This window comes from Cherax quadricarinatus, chromosome 8 (genome assembly GCF_038502225.1).
Source record: "Cherax quadricarinatus isolate ZL_2023a chromosome 8, ASM3850222v1, whole genome shotgun sequence".
NCBI classification, from domain to species: Eukaryota; Metazoa; Arthropoda; class Malacostraca; order Decapoda; family Parastacidae; genus Cherax; species Cherax quadricarinatus.
Genome location: NC_091299.1, coordinates 2,902,570 through 2,922,688, shown reverse-complemented (window position 1 = coordinate 2,922,688; position 20,119 = coordinate 2,902,570). Strand labels below are relative to the sequence as shown.

The 20,119-nt window shown below is 44.4% G+C and overlaps 1 protein-coding gene across 2 annotated transcripts in view; it reads right to left on the bottom strand.

The window, feature by feature from the left end:
- Positions 1-937: 937 nt before the first annotated feature.
- Positions 938-20,119, bottom strand: part of LOC128685183 (uncharacterized) — a 175,734-nt gene continuing 156,552 nt past the window's right edge. For both annotated transcript variants that reach the window (XM_070082750.1, XM_070082751.1), the window contains exon 2: positions 938-4,410. In XM_070082750.1, coding sequence (XP_069938851.1) covers positions 938-4,045 — 3,108 coding nt within the window. In that variant the 5' untranslated portion in view covers positions 4,046-4,410. The remainder of the gene's footprint in view (positions 4,411-20,119) is intronic.

Below are 20,119 nucleotides of genomic sequence, written 5' to 3'. Positions count from 1 at the left end.
CGAACAGGGACACTTCAGAGTCTATTCCTTTCATCATGTCGTTCACATATATCAAAAATAGCACTGGTCCTAGAACTGACCCTTGTGGGACCCCGCTCGTAACCGGCGCCCACTGTGATACCTCTTCACGTACCATGACTCGTTGCTGCCTCCCTGTCAGGTATTCCCTTATCCATTGCAGTGCCCTCCCTTTTACGTGCGCCTGATCCTCCAGCTTCTGCACTAATCTCTTGTGGGGAACTGTGTCAAAGGCCTTCCTGCAGTCTAGGAAAACGCAATCTACCCACCCCTCTCTCGTGTCTTACTTCTGTTACCTTGTCATAAAACTCCAGGAGGTTTGTGATACAAGATTTGCCTTCCATGTGTGTGTGTGTGTGTGTATCGTGCCGAATAGGCAGAACTTGCGATCTTGGCTTAAATAGCAACGCTCATCTTGCCATATAGGACAAGCGAAAATTTGTGTATGCAATAATTTCGCCAAAATCATTCTGTAGACCAATGGTTCAGAGAACCGACAAGTTGATAAATTAGACACTTGTGCAACTCTTGGGTATCTCAATAAAGATACCCAAGAGTTGCACATGTGTCTAATTTATCAAAATCATTCTGAACCAACGAATAAAATATATTTCACTGTGTTTTAGTATTAAATTATTGTAAACAAATCTAAAATATATTTAGTTGGGTTAGGCTAAAATAAATTGCTCTTGTTATAATAAGGTTAGGTAAGTTGTCTAAGATTCTTTTGGTGCAAAATTATAAATTTTTACATTAACATTAATTAAAAAAATATATCTTTAAACGTATAAGAGAAATTTTTAGAAAGAACTTAATATAAATATATATATATATATATATATATATATATATATATATATATATATATATATATATATATATATATATATATATAAGCTAATTTGCAAGTTTCTTACCTTTATAGATCTGTTGGGACTCCCGACGACCTTATCCTTACGGGCGAGGGCGTAGGTGTGGGCGATGGCGACCCAGAGTAGCAGCCGGAGGAGCTGCCTGATGACCCGAACGAACAACTGGAGGAGGCACAAGATGGCGTTGGCGAAGGAGAGCACCTTGCCGGGGCAGAGGCTGGTAGCGTGATTTTCCTGACTGTGACTGTGGGTGCGGTCGACGTCACGTGACTGTTTAAGACGATATTGTGCTCCGAGTAACTGTCTCCTCTGGTCATTAAAATATTTACTTTGTTTCCCCTCTCGTTGAATGCCGTTTTCTTCCAGCTTGATTTCCCTTTGTTTTCTTTATTGAGTGTTTGTGGGTAAACTACTTTATTTGTGTCATAGATGATTTGGGGTACTGGCTTAGTAATGTTTTCTTGGTGATCAGACGAGATATATTTTGATGGCTTTTGAATACACGCAGAGCTGAGAAGAGCGCGATAGTATGGGTTATGTGACGTGGCGTAGGCGGGGTTTTGCAAGGTGTATTGTGTAGGGTGTGGCGAGTTTCGAAGAGCAGGGTGTTGCTTGATAGTGTCTGACAGTTGTGCTATGGAGGCACGGTGGAAGTGAGTGGAGGGCTTCATGGTAGTTTGGGTGGAGGGTTGTGAGGTGTTATTGCTGGAGAGTTGTGAAGTGAAGTGTCTTGAGGGTTGTAGGGCATTGTGAGAGGAGAGGTGTGGAGTGGTGTTCACTGAGGGTTGCGGGGTGGTGGAGGGGTGTGAGGTGGTGTAGATGGTGGATCTTGACGATTGTGAGGTGTTGACAGCCTGGGGCTCAGACATGCTGTAGCTGAATTGTTGTGTGGTAGGACAGAAGGAGTCTGGAAGGGTGTGAGTGGATTGGTGCCGCATATTGTGCTGTGAGGTGTTGTGTAGGCTGGGGGTGTGAGGAGTGAAGCGGGGTGAAGTGTGAGGGGTGGAGGGCTGCGAGGCGTGAGGAGTGGAGGGCTCTGAGGCGTGAGGAGTGGAGGGCTCTGAGGCGTGAGGAGTGGAGGGCTCTGAGGCGTGAGGGGTGGAGGATTGTGAGGTGTGAGGGGTGGAGGACTGTGAGGTTGACGGTGATGTCTGCTGCGACAGTGATAAGCGTGTGCGGGGTACAGGAACTGGTGCCCTGGCAAAAGTCTGTCTCTGTTTATGTGAAGGAGTGTGTACAAGTGAGGGAGAGTGTGTGGGTGAAGGATTGTGTACAAGTGATGAGGGAGAATGTGTGGGTGAAGAAGTGTGTACAGGTGAGGGAGAGTGAGTGAGTGAAGGAATGTGTACAGGTGAGAGTGTGTGTGTGGGTGAAGGAGAGAGTGGGGGTGCTTCTGTGAATGCGGGAGTGTGTGTAGGCTTATGAGTGTGAGTGGGTGATGCAGTTTGTGTTGATGAGATAGTGCGTGTGGGTGAGAAGGTACGTGTGGGCGCTTGTGTGGGTGAAGGAGTGTGTGGAGGAGAGGGAGTACATGCAGCGGGTACTTGCGTATAGATGGGTGAAGGAGAGAGTGTTGGTACTTGCGTTTGTGTTGGAGTAAACTCTAAATAACCTGGACGTGATACCGTCAGTAGTTTCTGATCGTCTGGTTGTGGTGAGGAAGACAGTTCTTCATGAGGGTGACCCTGGTATGACTGGCCCCGCGAGAGCTGGGAATGGTGAGATTGTGAGCTGGCAACTGGACCAGACTGTGTCGACGCTGGTACCGACTGGACCGAATGATAAAGATTGCTCTCACGTGACTGAAGCACAGATGGCTCAGGTGTGCTCAACGTGGAGACGCGAACTGCAGAGGAGGAACGTGGACGCACAGAGAGTTTTACAGGTGGGGTGTGAAGACTGTGGGCGGTGGTTTGAACTAGATGTCCCACTACATTCGCCTTGAGGTTAACATCTCCATTGATGATAGGTTCCTTACAGTTTTCAGACCTCACTGTGTGAATTTTAAAACGCCCTATGACTGTGGGGTTCTGAGGAGACATTTTATCTGCTGTGTTGTTTTGCTGTAGGCTGTCTAAGTCGGTGGGTCGTGCAGTTTTCAGGCGTGGCTGATTTCTGTCCTTTGCTGAATACACAAGAGATGCCGGAGTCTCTCCAGTCATGCTACATGAGGTTTGATTTTGGTTTTCAAATTGTCTGACTCGTTTTACTCCATCGTCAATCGAATAGATTGACACCACGACTTTCTTGGGAGCAGTCACCTCCTTCGGTCTTCTATCAAAGGTCCTCAAACAATGCACCTTCGAGTTACTCTTTGTGTTCTTCTCTTTCTCCTCGTCGTTGTCATCCAGGTCAAAGTGAACTCTACGCTTGTACGAGAGCGAGTTCCTCTTCTTCCTTTCTTTCCCGACCGTATTAAGTCTTGGCTCAGATTTATTAAGACGTCCACCCAAGCTCCTCGCAGCCTCTCTATTACACTCTTCATAAGGCACCCGAAAAAATTCTTCTCTAAGCAGTGCTTTCTTTCTCTGTGTCGTATCCCACGATTCTCGACCACTGGTGTTATTGGTTGACGTTTCCTGTAGTTGTTTATCTTCACGAGTCTTTGTAGTATCACTGACCCTCGCTTCTTCGGGTTCAGCCGCAGCGGCAGATTGGGTCCGTCTTAAGATTGGCCGCTTGGGATTACCTTCTGGGTGAACCTTGTCTAAAAATGTCTCCCTCTCGTTCTTTAATTTAATATCTCTCTTTTCTTCACTGATTTTAGAAGTACTGCGAATATTCGATTGTGCCATAGACGAATGGACGAAGCCATTTTGTTGCACGTCTGACTTCAATGATGATGCACCAGAAGACTGTGATGAATAGCAGGATACTGTGGCCTCATCCACCTCTGTCTGTCCTTGCGCTAACCTGTCTCTGATGCGACTTTCAATCGTTATCAAACTTTTCTTGGCCTTTGTAGCTGGACTGCCCAAACCATCCTTGTACAGGACACTCTTGACCACAGGAACGGATGTGGTGGTGGTGCCTGCTTGTAAACTCTCACAGGACAACGGGAAGCAGCGCCCCATCACCACCTCTACCCTTTTTGGCGAGGATGGCTTGTTGACTCTCTCCTGACCATTGTATTCTGGTGTGCCACTCTGCCCCATCGTGGTCCCATACAAATAACTCCTGTGACTTAAATAGTTAGCGATTCAGGTAGCAAGATAATTACTAACAAAACTTCCTGCTGGTTCAGGAGACACAGGTCACCAAAACCTGAAGGTATCGCAAGTTTATCAACTTTTGTTGACGCGAAGTTGATGGAGATGTCGTGACGGCTCGTGGCTGTACAGTGGTGGCTAGTAACGATATTTCACACTGAGGATCGACCTGCAACTGTAGACAATGTCCTGCTGACTGAGGTGTAACGCGGGAGGCCTCGGGACCTCAACAATCAGGAGAAGAGCAGGTGTTAGCAACACCGTCCACGACGTACTACTGAGAACTGGACTGCAACATTCCACACGTCAACCTGTGCGGGAGAGAGAAAAGATAAGAGAAAACTAAGTGAAAGGCTTAATATTTTTTTTTGTAGGAAAGATTTATTACAATGTTCATGTGAGATCTACAAAATAATCCTTGTGGTATGTGGTGAGGCTATGATGGTGATGTGGTGAGGCTATGATGGTGATGTGGTGACGCTATGATGGTGATGTGGTGACGCTATGGTGTGGTGACGCTATGATGGTGTAGTGACGTTATGATGGTGTGGTAACGCTATGAAGATGTGGTGATGCCATGATGGTGATGTGGTGACGTTATGATGGTGGTGTGGCGGTGCTAGATATGATGGTGATGTGGTAGTGCTGTTGACCGTACGATAGGAAGACATACACGAGTTGGTGTGAAAGGTGTGTGTGTGTGAGAGAGAGAGAGAGAGAGAGAGAGAGAGAGAGAGAGAGAGAGAGAGAGAGAGAGAGAGAGAGATTCATTAATCCCTGAGAGTCTTACAGCAGAAGATGGGATGAAGGTTCAAACTTCCATCCGCAAATCGTGGCCTCGGTCTTTGACCAGTCTGGCTGTTAGTGACGTCTCTCTCTCTCTCTCTCTCTCTCTCTCTCTCTCGAGAGAGAGAGAGAGAGAGAGAGAGAGAGAGAGAGAGAGAGAGAGAGAGAGTTGGAACTCATTCACCTGTACCGTTCGGAAATAAATAATACCAATTCTTTCTTCATTTTCTATAATGAAGTTCCATTATCCGTGTTGTGTCTGGTAGACCGTTACGTGAGACGAGAGAGAGAGAGAGAGAGAGAGAGAGAGAGAGAGAGAGAGAGAGAGAGAGAGAAATGATAATGCTTACATTATTAATACTTAAACATAATTTTAATTCATTTTTTCAAGTTCCGGAAATAACCGGGGGGGGGGGGGTTAGAGTCAAGATCATTACCATGATTATTATTAATGCAATGTTGGTACCGTATTTTTCTGCTGAAAATCTTAGTAGTAACAGTAATAATAATTACAGTCATTTAATTAAAAAAAAAAGTAACGATTATACATGAATCTTTCGAGTCTCAATTTTGTACGTGATCCAATTTACTCTAGCCGGGGATCGAACCCCCGATATTATTTTAGCATGTCTCCCGAGAAGCTCGCTAAACTTCCGAGGTACCACAGTCCACTGGGCCATCAATGTTTCAAACATCAGGTGCCTGGTAGCATCTACGAGAGGCCTTAAGTAAATAACAATACTGAGAGTATCCGGGGACGCTGCATGGGCATCTGGGCACGAAATAACGCGATATGGACTAATTTACACATATGATTCTCAGCGTTTGAGCACCACAGTGTTTGTGCTCCATGTGCACCTCACCACGTGCACCTCACCACGTGCACCTCACCACGTGCACCTCACCACGTGTACCTCACCATGTGCACCTCACCATGTGCACCTCACCACGTGCACCTCACCATGTGCACCTCACCACGTGCACCTCACCACGTGCAGCTCACCATGTGCACCTCACCACGTGTACCTCACCATGTGCACCTCACCACGTGTACCTCACCATGTGCACCTCACCATGTGCACCTCACCACGTGCACCTCACCATGTGCACCTCACCACGTGCACCTCACCACGTGCACCTCACCACGTGCACCTCACCATGTGCACCTCACCACGTGTACCTCACCATGTGCACCTCACCATGTGCACCTCACCACGTGCACCTCACCATGTGCACCTCACCACGTGCACCTCACCACCTGCAGCTCTCCAAGCGCACCTCACCACGTGTACCTCACCATGTGCACCTCACCACGTGTACCTCACCATGTGCACCTCACCACGTGTACCTCACCATGTGCACCTCACCATGTGCACCTCACCACGTGCACCTCACCATGTGCACCTCACCACGTGCACCTCACCACGTGCACCTCACCACGTGTACCTCACCATGTGCACCTCACCACGTGTACCTCACCATGTGCACCTCACCACGTGTACCTCACCATGTGCACCTCACCACGTGTACCTCACCATGTGCACCTCACCATGTGCACCTCACCACGTGCACCTCACCATGTGCACCTCACCACGTGCACCTCACCACGTGCACCTCACCACGTGTACCTCACCATGTGCACCTCACCATGTACCCTCACCATGTGCACCTCACCACGTGTACCTCACCATGTGCACCTCACCACGTGTACCTCACCATGTGCACCTCACCACGTGTTACCTCACCACGTGCACCTCACCACGTGTACCTCACCATGTGCACCTCACCATGTGCACCTCACCACGTGCACCTCACCACGTGCAGCTCACCACGTGCACCTCATGTACACCTCACCACGTGCACCTCACCATGTACACCTCACCACGTGCACCTCACCACGTGCACATCACCACGTGCACCTCACCACGTGCACCTCATGTACACCTCACCACGTGCACCTCACCACGTGCACATCACCACGTGCACTTCACCACGTGCACATCACCACGTGCAGCTCACCACGTGCACCTCATGTACACCTCACCACGTGCACCTCACCACGTGCACCTCACCACGTGCACCTCACAATGTGCAGTTCACCACGTGCACCTCACCATGTACACCTCACCACGTGCACCTCACCACGTGCACCTCACAATGTACACCTCACCACGTGCACCTCACCATGCACACCTCACCACGTGCACCTCACCACGTGCACCTCACCACGTGCGCCTCACCATGCACACCTCACCACGTGCACCTCACCACGTGCACCTCACCATGTACACCTCACCACGTGCACCTCACCATGCACACCTCACCACGTGCACCTCACCACGTGCACCTCACCACGTGCCTCACCACGAGCACCTCACCACGTGCACCTCACCATGTACACCTCACCACGTGCACCTCACCACGTGCACCTCACCGCGTGCACCTCACCATGTACACCTCACCACGTGCACCTCACCACGTGCACCTCACCACGTGCACCTCACCACGTGCCTCACCACGTGCACCTCACCACGTGCACCTCACCACGTGCACCTCACCACGTGCACCTCACCACGTGCACCTCACCATGTACACCTCACCACGTGCACCTCACCACGTGCACCTCACCATGTACACCTCACCACGTGCACCTCACCATGTACACCTCACCACGTGCACCTCACCACGTGCACCTCACCACGTGCACCTCACTACGTGCGCCTCACCATGTGCACCTCACCACGTGCACCTCACCACGTGCACCTCACCACGTGCAGCTCACCACGTGCACCTCACCATGCACACCTCACCACGTGCACCTCACCACGTGCACCTCACCACGTGCACCTCACCACGTGCACCTCACCACGTGCACTACTCAGCTTGTAGGGAGCCATGTTGACAATAGATGGCAATGACTCAACATAAAATTCAATTAAAAGCATTAACATCTCCATACAAAGCAGGTGAAATCGCAGATCTAGAGAGTGTACAGAGATCCTTTACTGCACGTATAAGTTCTGTCAAGCACCTTAACTACTGGGAACTCTTGGAAGCACTTGACTTGTACTCGTTGGAACGCAGGAGGGAGAGATATATCATAATCTACACTTGGAAAATCTTGGAAGGAATGGTCCCAAATCTGCACACAGAAATCACTCCCTACGAAAGTAAAAGACTGGGCAGGCTATGCAAAATGTCCCAATAAAAAGGGGGGCGCCATTGGTACACTAAGGGAAAACACCATAAGTGTCCGGGGCCCAAAACTGTTCATCAGCCTCCCATCAAGCATTAGGGGAATTGCCAATAAACCCCTGGCTGCCTTCAAGAGAGCTGGACAGATACCTAAAGTCAGTGCCGGATCAGCCGGGCTGTGGCTCGTACGTCGGACTGCGTGCGGCCAGCAGTAACAGCCTAGTTGATCAGGCCCTGATCCATCGGGAGGCCTGGTCATGGACCGGGCCGCGGGGGCATTGATCCCCGGAATAACCTCCAGGTAACCTCCAGGTATGAGAGAAAATTAAAAATTTATTACAAATATTAGGAAAACCTCAAAAATCTACTGATAAGCATCACAGAAAACGGTAACTTTACTAAAACGAAAACGCCGATATTTTGAGTCTCGGAAAAAACCGAAAACATTAAAAACCGCGAAAAAAAAGCAAGACGAAAATACCTTTACGGATCTTGGATAAAACTAGGGAATTAATTATTAACATTAGAGAAATGGAAGATGCATTTACAAACTGTGGGTAAAAAAAAAATAATTAAGAATCCTTGAGTGTTTTAAATAAGAGGACCAAAAAATGCAATTATTATTTTTAAAGAAAACGGGAAGTGGCGTTGTATCTGTGATCAGGTTTAATACAGCAGCAGCAGAGCTGTATGACCCTTGTGGGTTTACCACCTAGTTCTGACTGTAATAACATTAATATTAAAAGCAGTGTGGTTACAAACACTCAAGAATTAAACTTGAAGTGTAATTCTTACGCCAGTAGAAAGTGGGAAGAACATTCACGTGAAACAGTAACTAAAGACGATCAACACTTCACAACACAAGACAAAGGTAGACTCCAGGTAGGTAACCAGGAATTCAACGTTGGTTAAATTTACATCCATCATTCCTTCTTTCCCATCTGTCTGCCTATCTATTTCAGTATCTGCCTGTCTCTACTCGTATGTCCATCTGTTTGTCTACCTACCTGGAAGGCGTTCTGGGGGTCAACGCCCCCGCGGCCCGGTCCATGACCAGATCTCACGATGGATCAGGGCCTAATCAACCAGAGTGTTACGGCTGGCTGCAAGTAGTCCAACTTACGAAGCACAGCCCGGCTGTCTCTTTCTTTGTTAACATATCTGTCTTCCATTCTCAAGCTATGTGTTGTTCCCCACACGTATGTTCCTTCCTCCCGCCACCAATTATAATAATAATAATAATAATAATAATAATAATAACATTTATTTACTACAAGTATATGTACAAGGTATACAGACCATAGCTGACATCAATGACATACTACTATATAGAAAGCTCCTTGTTATGCTGAACATTTCGGGCAAATTAGGTCAGTTTTGTCCCAGGATGCGACCCACACCAGTTCACTAACACCCAGGTACCTATTTTAAACTGATGGATGAACAGGGACAGCAGGTGTCTTATGGAAACACGTTCCTAATGTTTTCCAGCCGTAAAGGAGGAGATTAGAACTCCGGACCTAACACATGCCTACACGGACTGATGGACTCTGGGATCACTCTGCTTGATGTATTCCAGCGCAGCGGAAAAATTGGAATTCCCCGGAACTTCAGCTGTCGTGACCCAATTGTGTGTATGAGACGCTTAATACATGAGAGCCTCACCACAGTCATGACATCACTGACGGAGAGAGTTTGGTTTGTGACTGCTTAAACATAAATCCATTGTCTCAAATCACCAACGTCTTTGAGAGGTACATTTACAAGCTATGCGTTCTTATCCTACCTCAGATCATTTCAAAGCCCAGTCCTATCTAAGGTAGGCTACCACCCTCCAAGCAGTCGGCTAACACCCTGGCGCCCACCGACTGCTTAGTGAGGAGTACCAGTAAGTGTATGGATACATGACTCACCCAACCTATTCTCGGTATTCCTCAAATGACTCTTCACGTTACTGTGCTCCTTATTTATACTCATGTACTCTATGCCCAGTAGATCTATTTGTGACTTGATGAAGTCCACTGTGTGGACGAAACAGTCAATGAAAGATCGTATTATACTGCAGATATGTCTATTTTTCAATAGAGAACATAAAATGTACGTCAGATTTATATATATATATATATATATATATATATATATATATATACTTTGTATAAAAACTACATCAAATATAAGACCCTGGGATGGATAATGTCAGACGATTTCACGTTCAAGAAGCATAACATCGTTATTATCACAACTTTAAGAGAAATGATAGGTTGGATAATCAGAACCTTCAAGACAAGAAATGTCAAGCCAATGATGATATTCTTCAGGTCACTCGTTCTCTCTAGACTGGAATATTGCTGTGTACTAACGTCCCTCTTCAAGGCAGGTGAAATGGCTGAGCCGGGAAATATGAAGAAAACCTTCACAGTTTGTATAAACTCAGTCATAAGCACCTAAATTACTAGGAAAAAGATACATTATAATCTACACATGGAAGAAACTAGATGAACTGGTCCCAAACCTGCACACCAAAATTACTACTTATCAACACAAGAGGTTTGGCAGGCAGTGTACGACACTTCCAACGAAAAGTAGGGGAGCGACGAGTACACTGAGAGAACTTAATGCTGGGAGACTACGACTCTTGAACGGTGTCCCTTCATTCATATTGGAGGATCACCGTTAAACCCATAGCTGTCTTCAAGAGGGAACTCAATAGAGAGATATATCATAATCTACACTTGGAAAATCCTGGAAGGAATGGTCCCAAATCTGCACACAGAAATCACTCCCTATGAAAGTAAAAGACTGGGCAGGCGATTCAAAATGCCCCCAATTAAAAGTAGGGGCGCCATTGGTACACTAAGAGAAAACACCAAAAGTGTCCGGGGCCCAAGACTGTTCAACAGCCTCCCATCAAGCATTAGGGGAATTACCAATAAACCCCTGGCTGCCTTCAAGAGAGAGCTGGACAGATACCTAAAGTCAGTGCCGGATCAGCCGGGCTGTGGCTCGTACGTTGGACTGCGTGCGGCCAGCAGTAACAGCCTGGTTGATCAGGCCCTGATCCACCGGGAGGCCTGGTCATGGACCGGGCAGCGGGGGCGTTGATCCCCGGAATAACCTCCAGGTAACCTCCATGAGTCTTCAAAACAGTTCCTCATTAACCGGGCTGTGGTTCATACATCAGATTGCAGGCGGCAGGCACTAACACTTTGATCGATCAGAACAGCCACCAGGAAGCCTGGTCTGGGATCGGGCCGCGGGGGCGGTGACCTCCGGAAGTAACTCCAGGTAAACTCTAGATACATACTTCTAGAGGATGATAATTTTTAGGGTTATATTAGAGTCTCACGAACTCTAGTTCAAGTCCCCTCAAAGCTTTGAGGGGACTTGAGCTAGAGTTCGTCACGGCCACTTGCATTTGTGGTCACAGTGGTGGCCTATGCTAACCTTCCTATGGTGTAGAAATATACCAAGCTGGATGAATCTTATTGAAGCTAACTGGTCCAGTGGCTAAAGCGACGGTCTGGAGTTTTGAGACTCTCTGACCGCGGGTTCTAACCCCACCCCTGGTATAGTTTATTCTTGTCTGGTGGTGAAAAGGTCACTGTGCAACCTTAATGACCCTCGTGTCGGAGATAGGCTTTAAACCCCCCATTAACCAACCAGTGCAGACAATGTATTACACTTGCACCAACACTCGTCAGTATTATAAAAACATAATTTTATTGCAAATTTCGACGATTCAGTGCAGTTTGAAGCATTTTTCTGACACATCTTAATTTTTAACTAAAATATATATATATGCTACTTGAAAAAATAATATAATTCGGCAAACTCTTCCCATAAACTGCAAGTGTAGCGACAGTTTCGATTAAAACTGTGATAATTTACGCATTTTAGCTATAACATGAGGTATGTCAGAAAATGTTTCAAACGCTCTGAATCGTCGAAATATGCAATAAAATAATGTATTTGCACATCTTTCTTGTTATTTTAATGTTTCACATTCTTCTGGAAAGATGTGAAGGGAAGGGAAGGTTAGGAGAGGGAAGAGTCGTATAACACAGGTTTAGTATAGAGGCAACACACTGTAGTATCACCACTAACAACTGATGGCCTCTGGGGTCAACACTATACACTCCACCGATATGGCGTAAGGTTAATATTTTTATTAAGCACCCTATACCTATGGTGAGGGTGGTAGTCACCCTCATACCCATGGTGAGGGCGGTAGTCACCCTCATATCCATAGTGAGGGCGGTAGTCACCCTCATACCCATGGTGAGGGCGGTAGTCACCCTCATACCCATTGTGAGGGTGGTAGTCACCCTCATACCCATGGTGAGGGTGGTAGTCACCCTCATACCCATGGTGTGGGCGGTAGTCACCCCCATACCCATGGTGTGGGCGGTAGTCAAAAGGTTACAGAGGTACATAATGGGTCGTAGTTCTGACACCTGAACAAGTAGCAGTGGTAATAAACACAGCGATGGTAAAACCTTACGAATCATAACACGTCCTGTGAGATGATTGATAACGAAGCTTCTAAAAGGATAGTTTACCTACTCGTAGAGTGAAAAAATGAAAGTACACACGGTGAAGTAACAAGCCGTTATGTCAAGTCTTTTCACTTAAGTAAGAATGCAAGATATACATACTTAAAACCTGTCTTTGCTCCCTTTGGCTAATCTCCCAAGGTAAACTCTGCATTTTTGGATATAGGCACTACGAATTTTTGAACTTTATCTGACTTTTTTAGGTTATCCTAGGTTCTCTACACATATGCTGCTATTTATCATAATCTATGTAACTGTATTTGAGTATACCTGAATAAATTTACTAACCCCAACTGAAGAAAACGTGTCTAGGTGAGGCAGACGCAAGGGATTTAGATTTTAGATTTTGCCACCGAAGTGGCTAGTTTATTGTGCACCCCATATCCATCCTGTGGACGGTAGCGCGAGAGCATATGGATACACAAAAGGCCTAGGAACTAGGCCCCAAAGGGTTAACAGGAATACATATGGATTTATATCTACATATCTATAGTTCACTTATCTGTTACAAGCAAATTTAGGAAATTTGCTTAGTATATCTGGTATCTTATTTTCATTAATAAGATATCTTGACATGTCACATAGGTTATTATACTGTCTCTCTGTATTCCTCAATAAGTGGACAATTAAGCACATAGTGTTCAAGAGAGTGACCATATGCCTGATCACATAATTTACATTTAGTTTGATCATCATCTGTGTGTCTCCCAAACTGCCAGAAGTACTTGTAACCAAGCCTAAGCCTGGCCACTACAACATCAGTCAGTCTGTTCACATTGCAAATTGCTCCATAAACATACTTATCTACGTTCATGTTATCATAGTGGGTTATAGATCTACTCAGGCTTCTAACTGCATTCCTATAACAATCATTTTCATTATTTACTTCTCTCCTAATATTATTCCTAATGCTAGACACAGTTATACCAAAGTTATATTCTACATTCTCCTTCTGGGTACTCTTCTTGGCTAACATATCAACTTTATCATGAAGGAGTAATCCAATGTGTGATGGGATCCATAGCAATTGTACATTAATTCCTTTGTCCCTAATTTTTGAGTATCTATACCTGGCTTCTCCAATGAGCATGTTGTTGGAGTCATTATATGAGTCAAGAGCCTTCAATGATGACATAGAATCAGTAATGATGATAGAGTCAAGCTCAGTGTCATAGGTTAGCTTTAGCGCCATTAGCATTGCAAACAATTCAGTTTGCAGTGTAGACGCCCAGTTGTTAATTCTTATGCCTAACTCAACAAATTTATTATCGTTCTTAACTAGGGAGGTGGCAACAAGAGCAGATGCAGCCCTGCCAGAAGACTCCTGTTTAGATCCATCAGTGTATATAACTTGTGATAACTTATTACTACCAGCTAGGTGAGAAATTTCTTCTTGAGCAGTTGCTTTAACAAGAGATTTAAGGAAGGGATTACTAGCAATGAGCTTCTTGGGAGGGACTTGTAGGTATGTGATATTAAATGAACACATCTTCCATGGAGGGGTGAAATGCTCTTGTTGCCTACAGTGATACAGTTCATGCAGGTTATAAAACTTAATGCAATTGCACGTTTTCACAATCCATTTAGATCTGTGTGTATTTACCTCTAGACACTTGGTAAGATTCACTGTGACAGTGTCTGGTTCGTTTCTCAACATTCTAATACCGAGTACAGTGTTAATCTCAACAATCCTATCACTGATACTAGAAATACCAAGCTCCTTCCTCATGTTAAGAACTTTTGTAGATCTGGGACAGCCAAGAATAATCCTGAGAGCTTCATTTTGCATTAACTCCAAGGGTCGGAGAGAACTTTCTCTAGCTAATATCAACATGGAAGCAGCATAATCAATTAAGGACCTAACATAGGCTATGTACATCATTCTCACGATTCTCACATTAGCACCATAGTTGGGATTGTAGCCAGCAACAGCTTTGAGAGCATTTAGCCTAGCTTTGCATTTCTTGTTTAGTTGTGGTATAGTGGATTTGTTAAAGGGTACATCTACACCAAGATATCTGTAAGTTTTAACGTAGCTAATGATTTCACCCTGCAAATAGATGGGTGGGGGATGTCGTTTGCTTGTTAATATCTTTGTTTTAGAGGAAGATATTATAAGGCCTAGTCAATTACAAATTGCTTGAACTTCATTAAGAATGGTATTCATCTTCTTATGCCCTGTTGTATGGATCATGATATCATCAGCATAGCTTATAGCTATATGTTTAGGTGAGGCAGGTAGAGCATTTAGGAGAGCATTAATCAGAATATTAAATAGCATGGGACTAAGAACTCCTCCCTGCGGTGTACCTAAAGACATTTCTTTAGAATCACTTCTGAAGCCTTGGTGAAGGACAGAGGATACTCTATTTGACAGGTATCCTATTATCCAGGAGAGTAAGCTACCTCCAATATTCATTTTGGCTAGTTCATGTAGTATAACGGTTCTGTTCGCAATATCAAATGCAGATTTTAGATCAAGAAAAGTGGTAAAACTAGTAGAGGTGTGTGCAGTGAGAAAGGTGGAAATACAGTTCTGCACACTTTTACCTTTCATGAACCCATAGAGGTAGGGGGAAAGTTGATGTCTGATTCTGTAGTACAGTCTGTTAAGCATCATTCTTTCAAAAGTTTTACAAAGACAACTAGTTAAGGAGATCGGCCTAAATGTATCAGGCTGTTGGGGCTTAGGGATAGGCACAATGAGACTATTGGTCCAGGAAGTAGGAAGAACGCCCTCAATGTAACTGAGATTATACAGTGCCAACAAAGGGTTATCAGGCACGTGCCTTAGAGTTCTGAGAATATCATAGGTTATACCATCCTCTCCAGGAGCAGTTGATCGACCTTTGGTTAATGCATTATCTAATTCATACTCGGTAAAGAGGCAATCACTCTCATCAATATTTTGGCTCATAAAATTAATCAGTTTCAACATTTCTTCAGAAGTACTCTCTAATTTTTTTTCTAATATGAGATGAAAGGTTTTCATGCCTGGATGTTTTGGACCAGTCATTTATGAGGTCATTTGCTTTTTCAAGAGGAAAGGGATGAGCAACATTGCCAGTCTTTTTCCTGGTTATTTTATTTATACCTTTCCAAGCCAAACTCAAAGGGATGGATCTATTTAATCCACTAACAAACTGTTCCCATTCCTGTTGCCTAAGTTCTTCCTTTCTATTCCTTGCATTTGTTAGTGCAGCTTGGAACGTTCTGAGCAGGTCTGGGGTTCTACATTCACGGTATGCTTTACCAATCCTCCTAGCTGCATGTGTTAGATTGCGTAGCTGTGGATCATTATAGTATTTACATTGGTTTTTATTGTTATTTATAGTGGAGGGTCTTTGTTTCCTATTCCTGCCCACTTTATCTGTGAGAACACTCTCAATAGTGGTAATTAAATCATCATTAAATTTTTGTGTGCCAATGGGCTCGTAATTCTTATACCATTGATCCAAGTGGTTAATAAAGTTGTCTCTGTGTTCTGGTTTGAGAATAAATTTCCTCCTCCTGTATTTAGCTCCTTGATTGCTGGAGATGTGATCAAGATTGACAGTTGTTATGATGTATTAAATCCAAGACACAGATCTAGTATGCCACCATATATGTGAGTAGGCTCAGTAGTGCCCACAATTCGAACATTATCATGCTCATTTAGCAATTTCACTAGTTTAGTTCCATTAGTGTTTGTTATAGACCCACCAATATTCTTATGTCTGACATTAAAATCTCCAAGAATGATGGTAGGTTCACTATTGATGCGATCTGGTAAAGCATCAGGTCGAAGCTGGTTCGCTGGGGCATAGAGATTAAAATTGTTTATGGAAAAATCGCCTGCATATACTCTGACACCATGATACTGCATGTTAACTCGACTCTGCAAGGAAAGGAGTGAATGTGGCAAGTTCTTTCTGACATACATCACACAACAGTTGGTTGACCTTAGGTTATAAGCTGCATATCCAGGCAAGTTTGGTGGAGGTGCTCCATCTTTCAATCTACATTCCTGCAAACAGATGACATCAATATTCTTGGTTGCACTAATATGATGTAAGTCAGGCAACCGCTTCCTGATGGAAGCAATGTTCCATGAAAAGATTTGTAATGTATCCATTGTAGTGAGTTATTACAATCTCTTGCTCATAAGATGGTAAAACTATTATGCTTTGACTACAGTGTGCAGACACTTAAGAGCAAATAGCATAGTTTGTACGTCTTTATCTTCAGGACCCTTATTTTTAAGCATTTTTCGGCATCTTGACGGCCAGTTAAAAGGCAAGTCTTGAAGGCAAGAGTCATGGGCTTCTTTCTTACAAATTGCTGGAAGCTGAACGGAGATTGCTGCACTTTTGACATCATCACCATGCTCAAGAGCATCATCCTGATTACATATATTTATTAAACTTGTCAGGATCTGTTCAAGATGCTCAATTTTTTTCTGGAAATTTGTTATAATATGAGGAAGGTCAGGCGAATCCAATGCCTCTCCGGAGGATGGCACTTCTGGGTTGTGCTTCCTTTAACACCTATCACCTTAACAGGTACCATGGTTACATTAGTGTTCTCTGTTTCATCATTCATTGCAGGTAGGTCCTGTGCATCTGACTCATCTCCAATTTCCTGTGTGGTGTCCGTCTGACTGTTGTAGTTGTGTGTATTGGGAGAAATGACAAACTCATCCCCATATTCAGGTGTAGCCATAGGTATCTGTAGTGGCAGACCAGTAGTTCCATATGTGCTAGCAGGGATGGCTAGCTCTTCCACAGCTGGTTTGTGTGATGGCATTCTGGTATCACCAGAATCCTTTGCAGTGAGGTGGGGTTCTTGCACACTTTGCAGAGGCTAAGTCTCAGATCTGGCTGTGGTAGACTGGATGGCCTCATCCTCATCCTAAAGGACTGTTATCAGGTTTACATCGAAGGTTGTTTGGGTTCTGACTGAAGTCCTTGTGGGAAACTGTAACCCCAACTTCTTTACAGTTAATACACTTAAATTTTTGGCTGTCAGGGCCTACTGTGCATTCTCTAGTGGAATGTTTCCCAGCACACTTACCACACCAAGAATGTAGTATTCCACAGTCTACTGCAACATGGCCATAGTGCTGGCATTTGTAACACCTACTTTTTTTTTTATATTTTATTTAAAACCAACACAGTTTAACATAAAAATAAAGAAACAGTATGGATCTCAATCAAATTAACTGACAAACGGATTGCACCTATATGCACGCAAGATATTGCTGCCAAACATACAACAAGAACTTACGGCAAGAACATAACTAAAAAAAATACTGTCACAGGGTCATGAATTGACATATATACACATTCATTAATGCAAAACCTTGTATATATATAACTTGTACATATAACATGACATCTGATAAAGGCTCAATACACTTGAATATAAAATATACAAAGAAGTTATGTCAGTTAAATCCCATCCTTCGCATTAATCAAAAAACCAAAACCTAACATCATAATCTTACTAGAACATCTACATACGTATCCCTAACAATACAGCTTTACATATACCAACATACGAAAAAAAAACATAAACCGTCTAGATATGTCTGTATACCATACAGACTAAAACTTAACATCAAGAACTTAGCATCAACACCAAACCGGTATCAGGGTACAGACCAGAATTATAAACTTTAAAAAGAATCGAGTCATACATATATAAAGTATTACATAACGTCTGACCCATGACCAAGGCTCAATACAATAGAAAGGGATATATATATATATATACACACACCCACACACACACACACACCCACACACACACACACCCACACACACACACACACACACACACACACACACACACACACCCACACACACACACACACACACACACCCACACACACACACACACACACACACACACACACACACACACACACACACCCACACACACACACACACACACACACCCACACACACACACACACACACACACACACGTACACACAAAAAGTTTCACATCACATTAATCAGATGCACTGTATGCACAAAGCAAAACAGTATCTAAGTATATCTCATCATGCAAAAACTCAGCACGTAACATACAAACTAAAACACACTTCATGTCGCAAATAACTTACTACTCAAGAATCGTGTCATACAAGACTGATACACATCAAATTATACATAAAAAAAATCTACTATATTATACCTACATTCTGAAAAGTGTGTATCTAACATAATGAGACCTTGAGCTCTACATCCACACTTGGCTGCCATAAAGTCTCAATGAAAACCAGAAAACCATTCCAAACCCACATTCACAACACTCTCACGACCCCCCCCCTCAAAGGAGGCGAGCCCGTTGTGACCCCCTGACTCCCTCCAACCTATGAAAACCCCTTCACTTACTCATTATCAATCACAGATTTACGAGAATCCCTAACGTTAGCATTCTATACCCCTCTGAGAAAGCCTGATCCCACCTCCTCCCATACAAATCTCTGTTATGACACATCGTACGATAGAACGTTACCGCAAGAACCTTTCTTCTCTCCTCACTATCCCCTCTCCCCCTCATCACCCACGACATATATATATAATCTACCATGATATAATCTAAAGCTCTTATGACACCCTCGTCTAACCCACCCGTATCTAGACTTAAAGCACGCAGAACCGACACCCCACGACCCCCCACCCTCTGTACCAACCTACTTAACCAGCACCTAACCTCCTCTAGCCCTTCACAAAAATAAACTACATGGAACGCAGTCTCGTCCCCTCCACAGATACCACACCCCCCACCCTCTACAACCTGTCTGTTTCGTAGTATCTCACCAGACGGCAGGATCCCATGCAGGAAACGAAACCACCTCACGCGCCCGAGGGTTTAACTTCATTTTACTAAATCTAAACCAAATACTCTTCCATGCATACATGGGGAACAAACCCTCAACTGGGATAACGCACCTACCTACAAGTAACCTACACAAAACCCTTATACGAACCTTTCTCAGTTCCTTAACCAACATCACAGCCCTCAAAACGATTTCGCATTCCCTCAACTCCATTCCTCGATACCACACACCCAGCCTGTCATGTATCAACCCCAACCCACCCTGACTTACAGGTAACATTACAACTTCCCTCCGTAACCAATCACAATGTGAACCCCACAAAAATTTTTACACCCTTCTTAGAATTCCCGCAATCGCTGTCCCTGTAATTGGGAACACAGCTGCAACATGCCAAATCTTACTATACAGTAAAATGTTTACGACTATCACTCGCTGTATAAGAGTTAGGTGCTGGGGTCTCAGAACACCTAGACGCCCCACGATCCTTTCCAATAACCTATCCAAGTTTTCCTCCCGCGCCGCAACCATGTCATCCTTACAAATAATACCACAAATCTTTAAAGACACTGCCCATTCTTTAACAACATTACATCTCCCCCCCACACCCCCCACCCAAGAACCCAACCCCATGCACCTTGACTTCGCACTATTTACCTG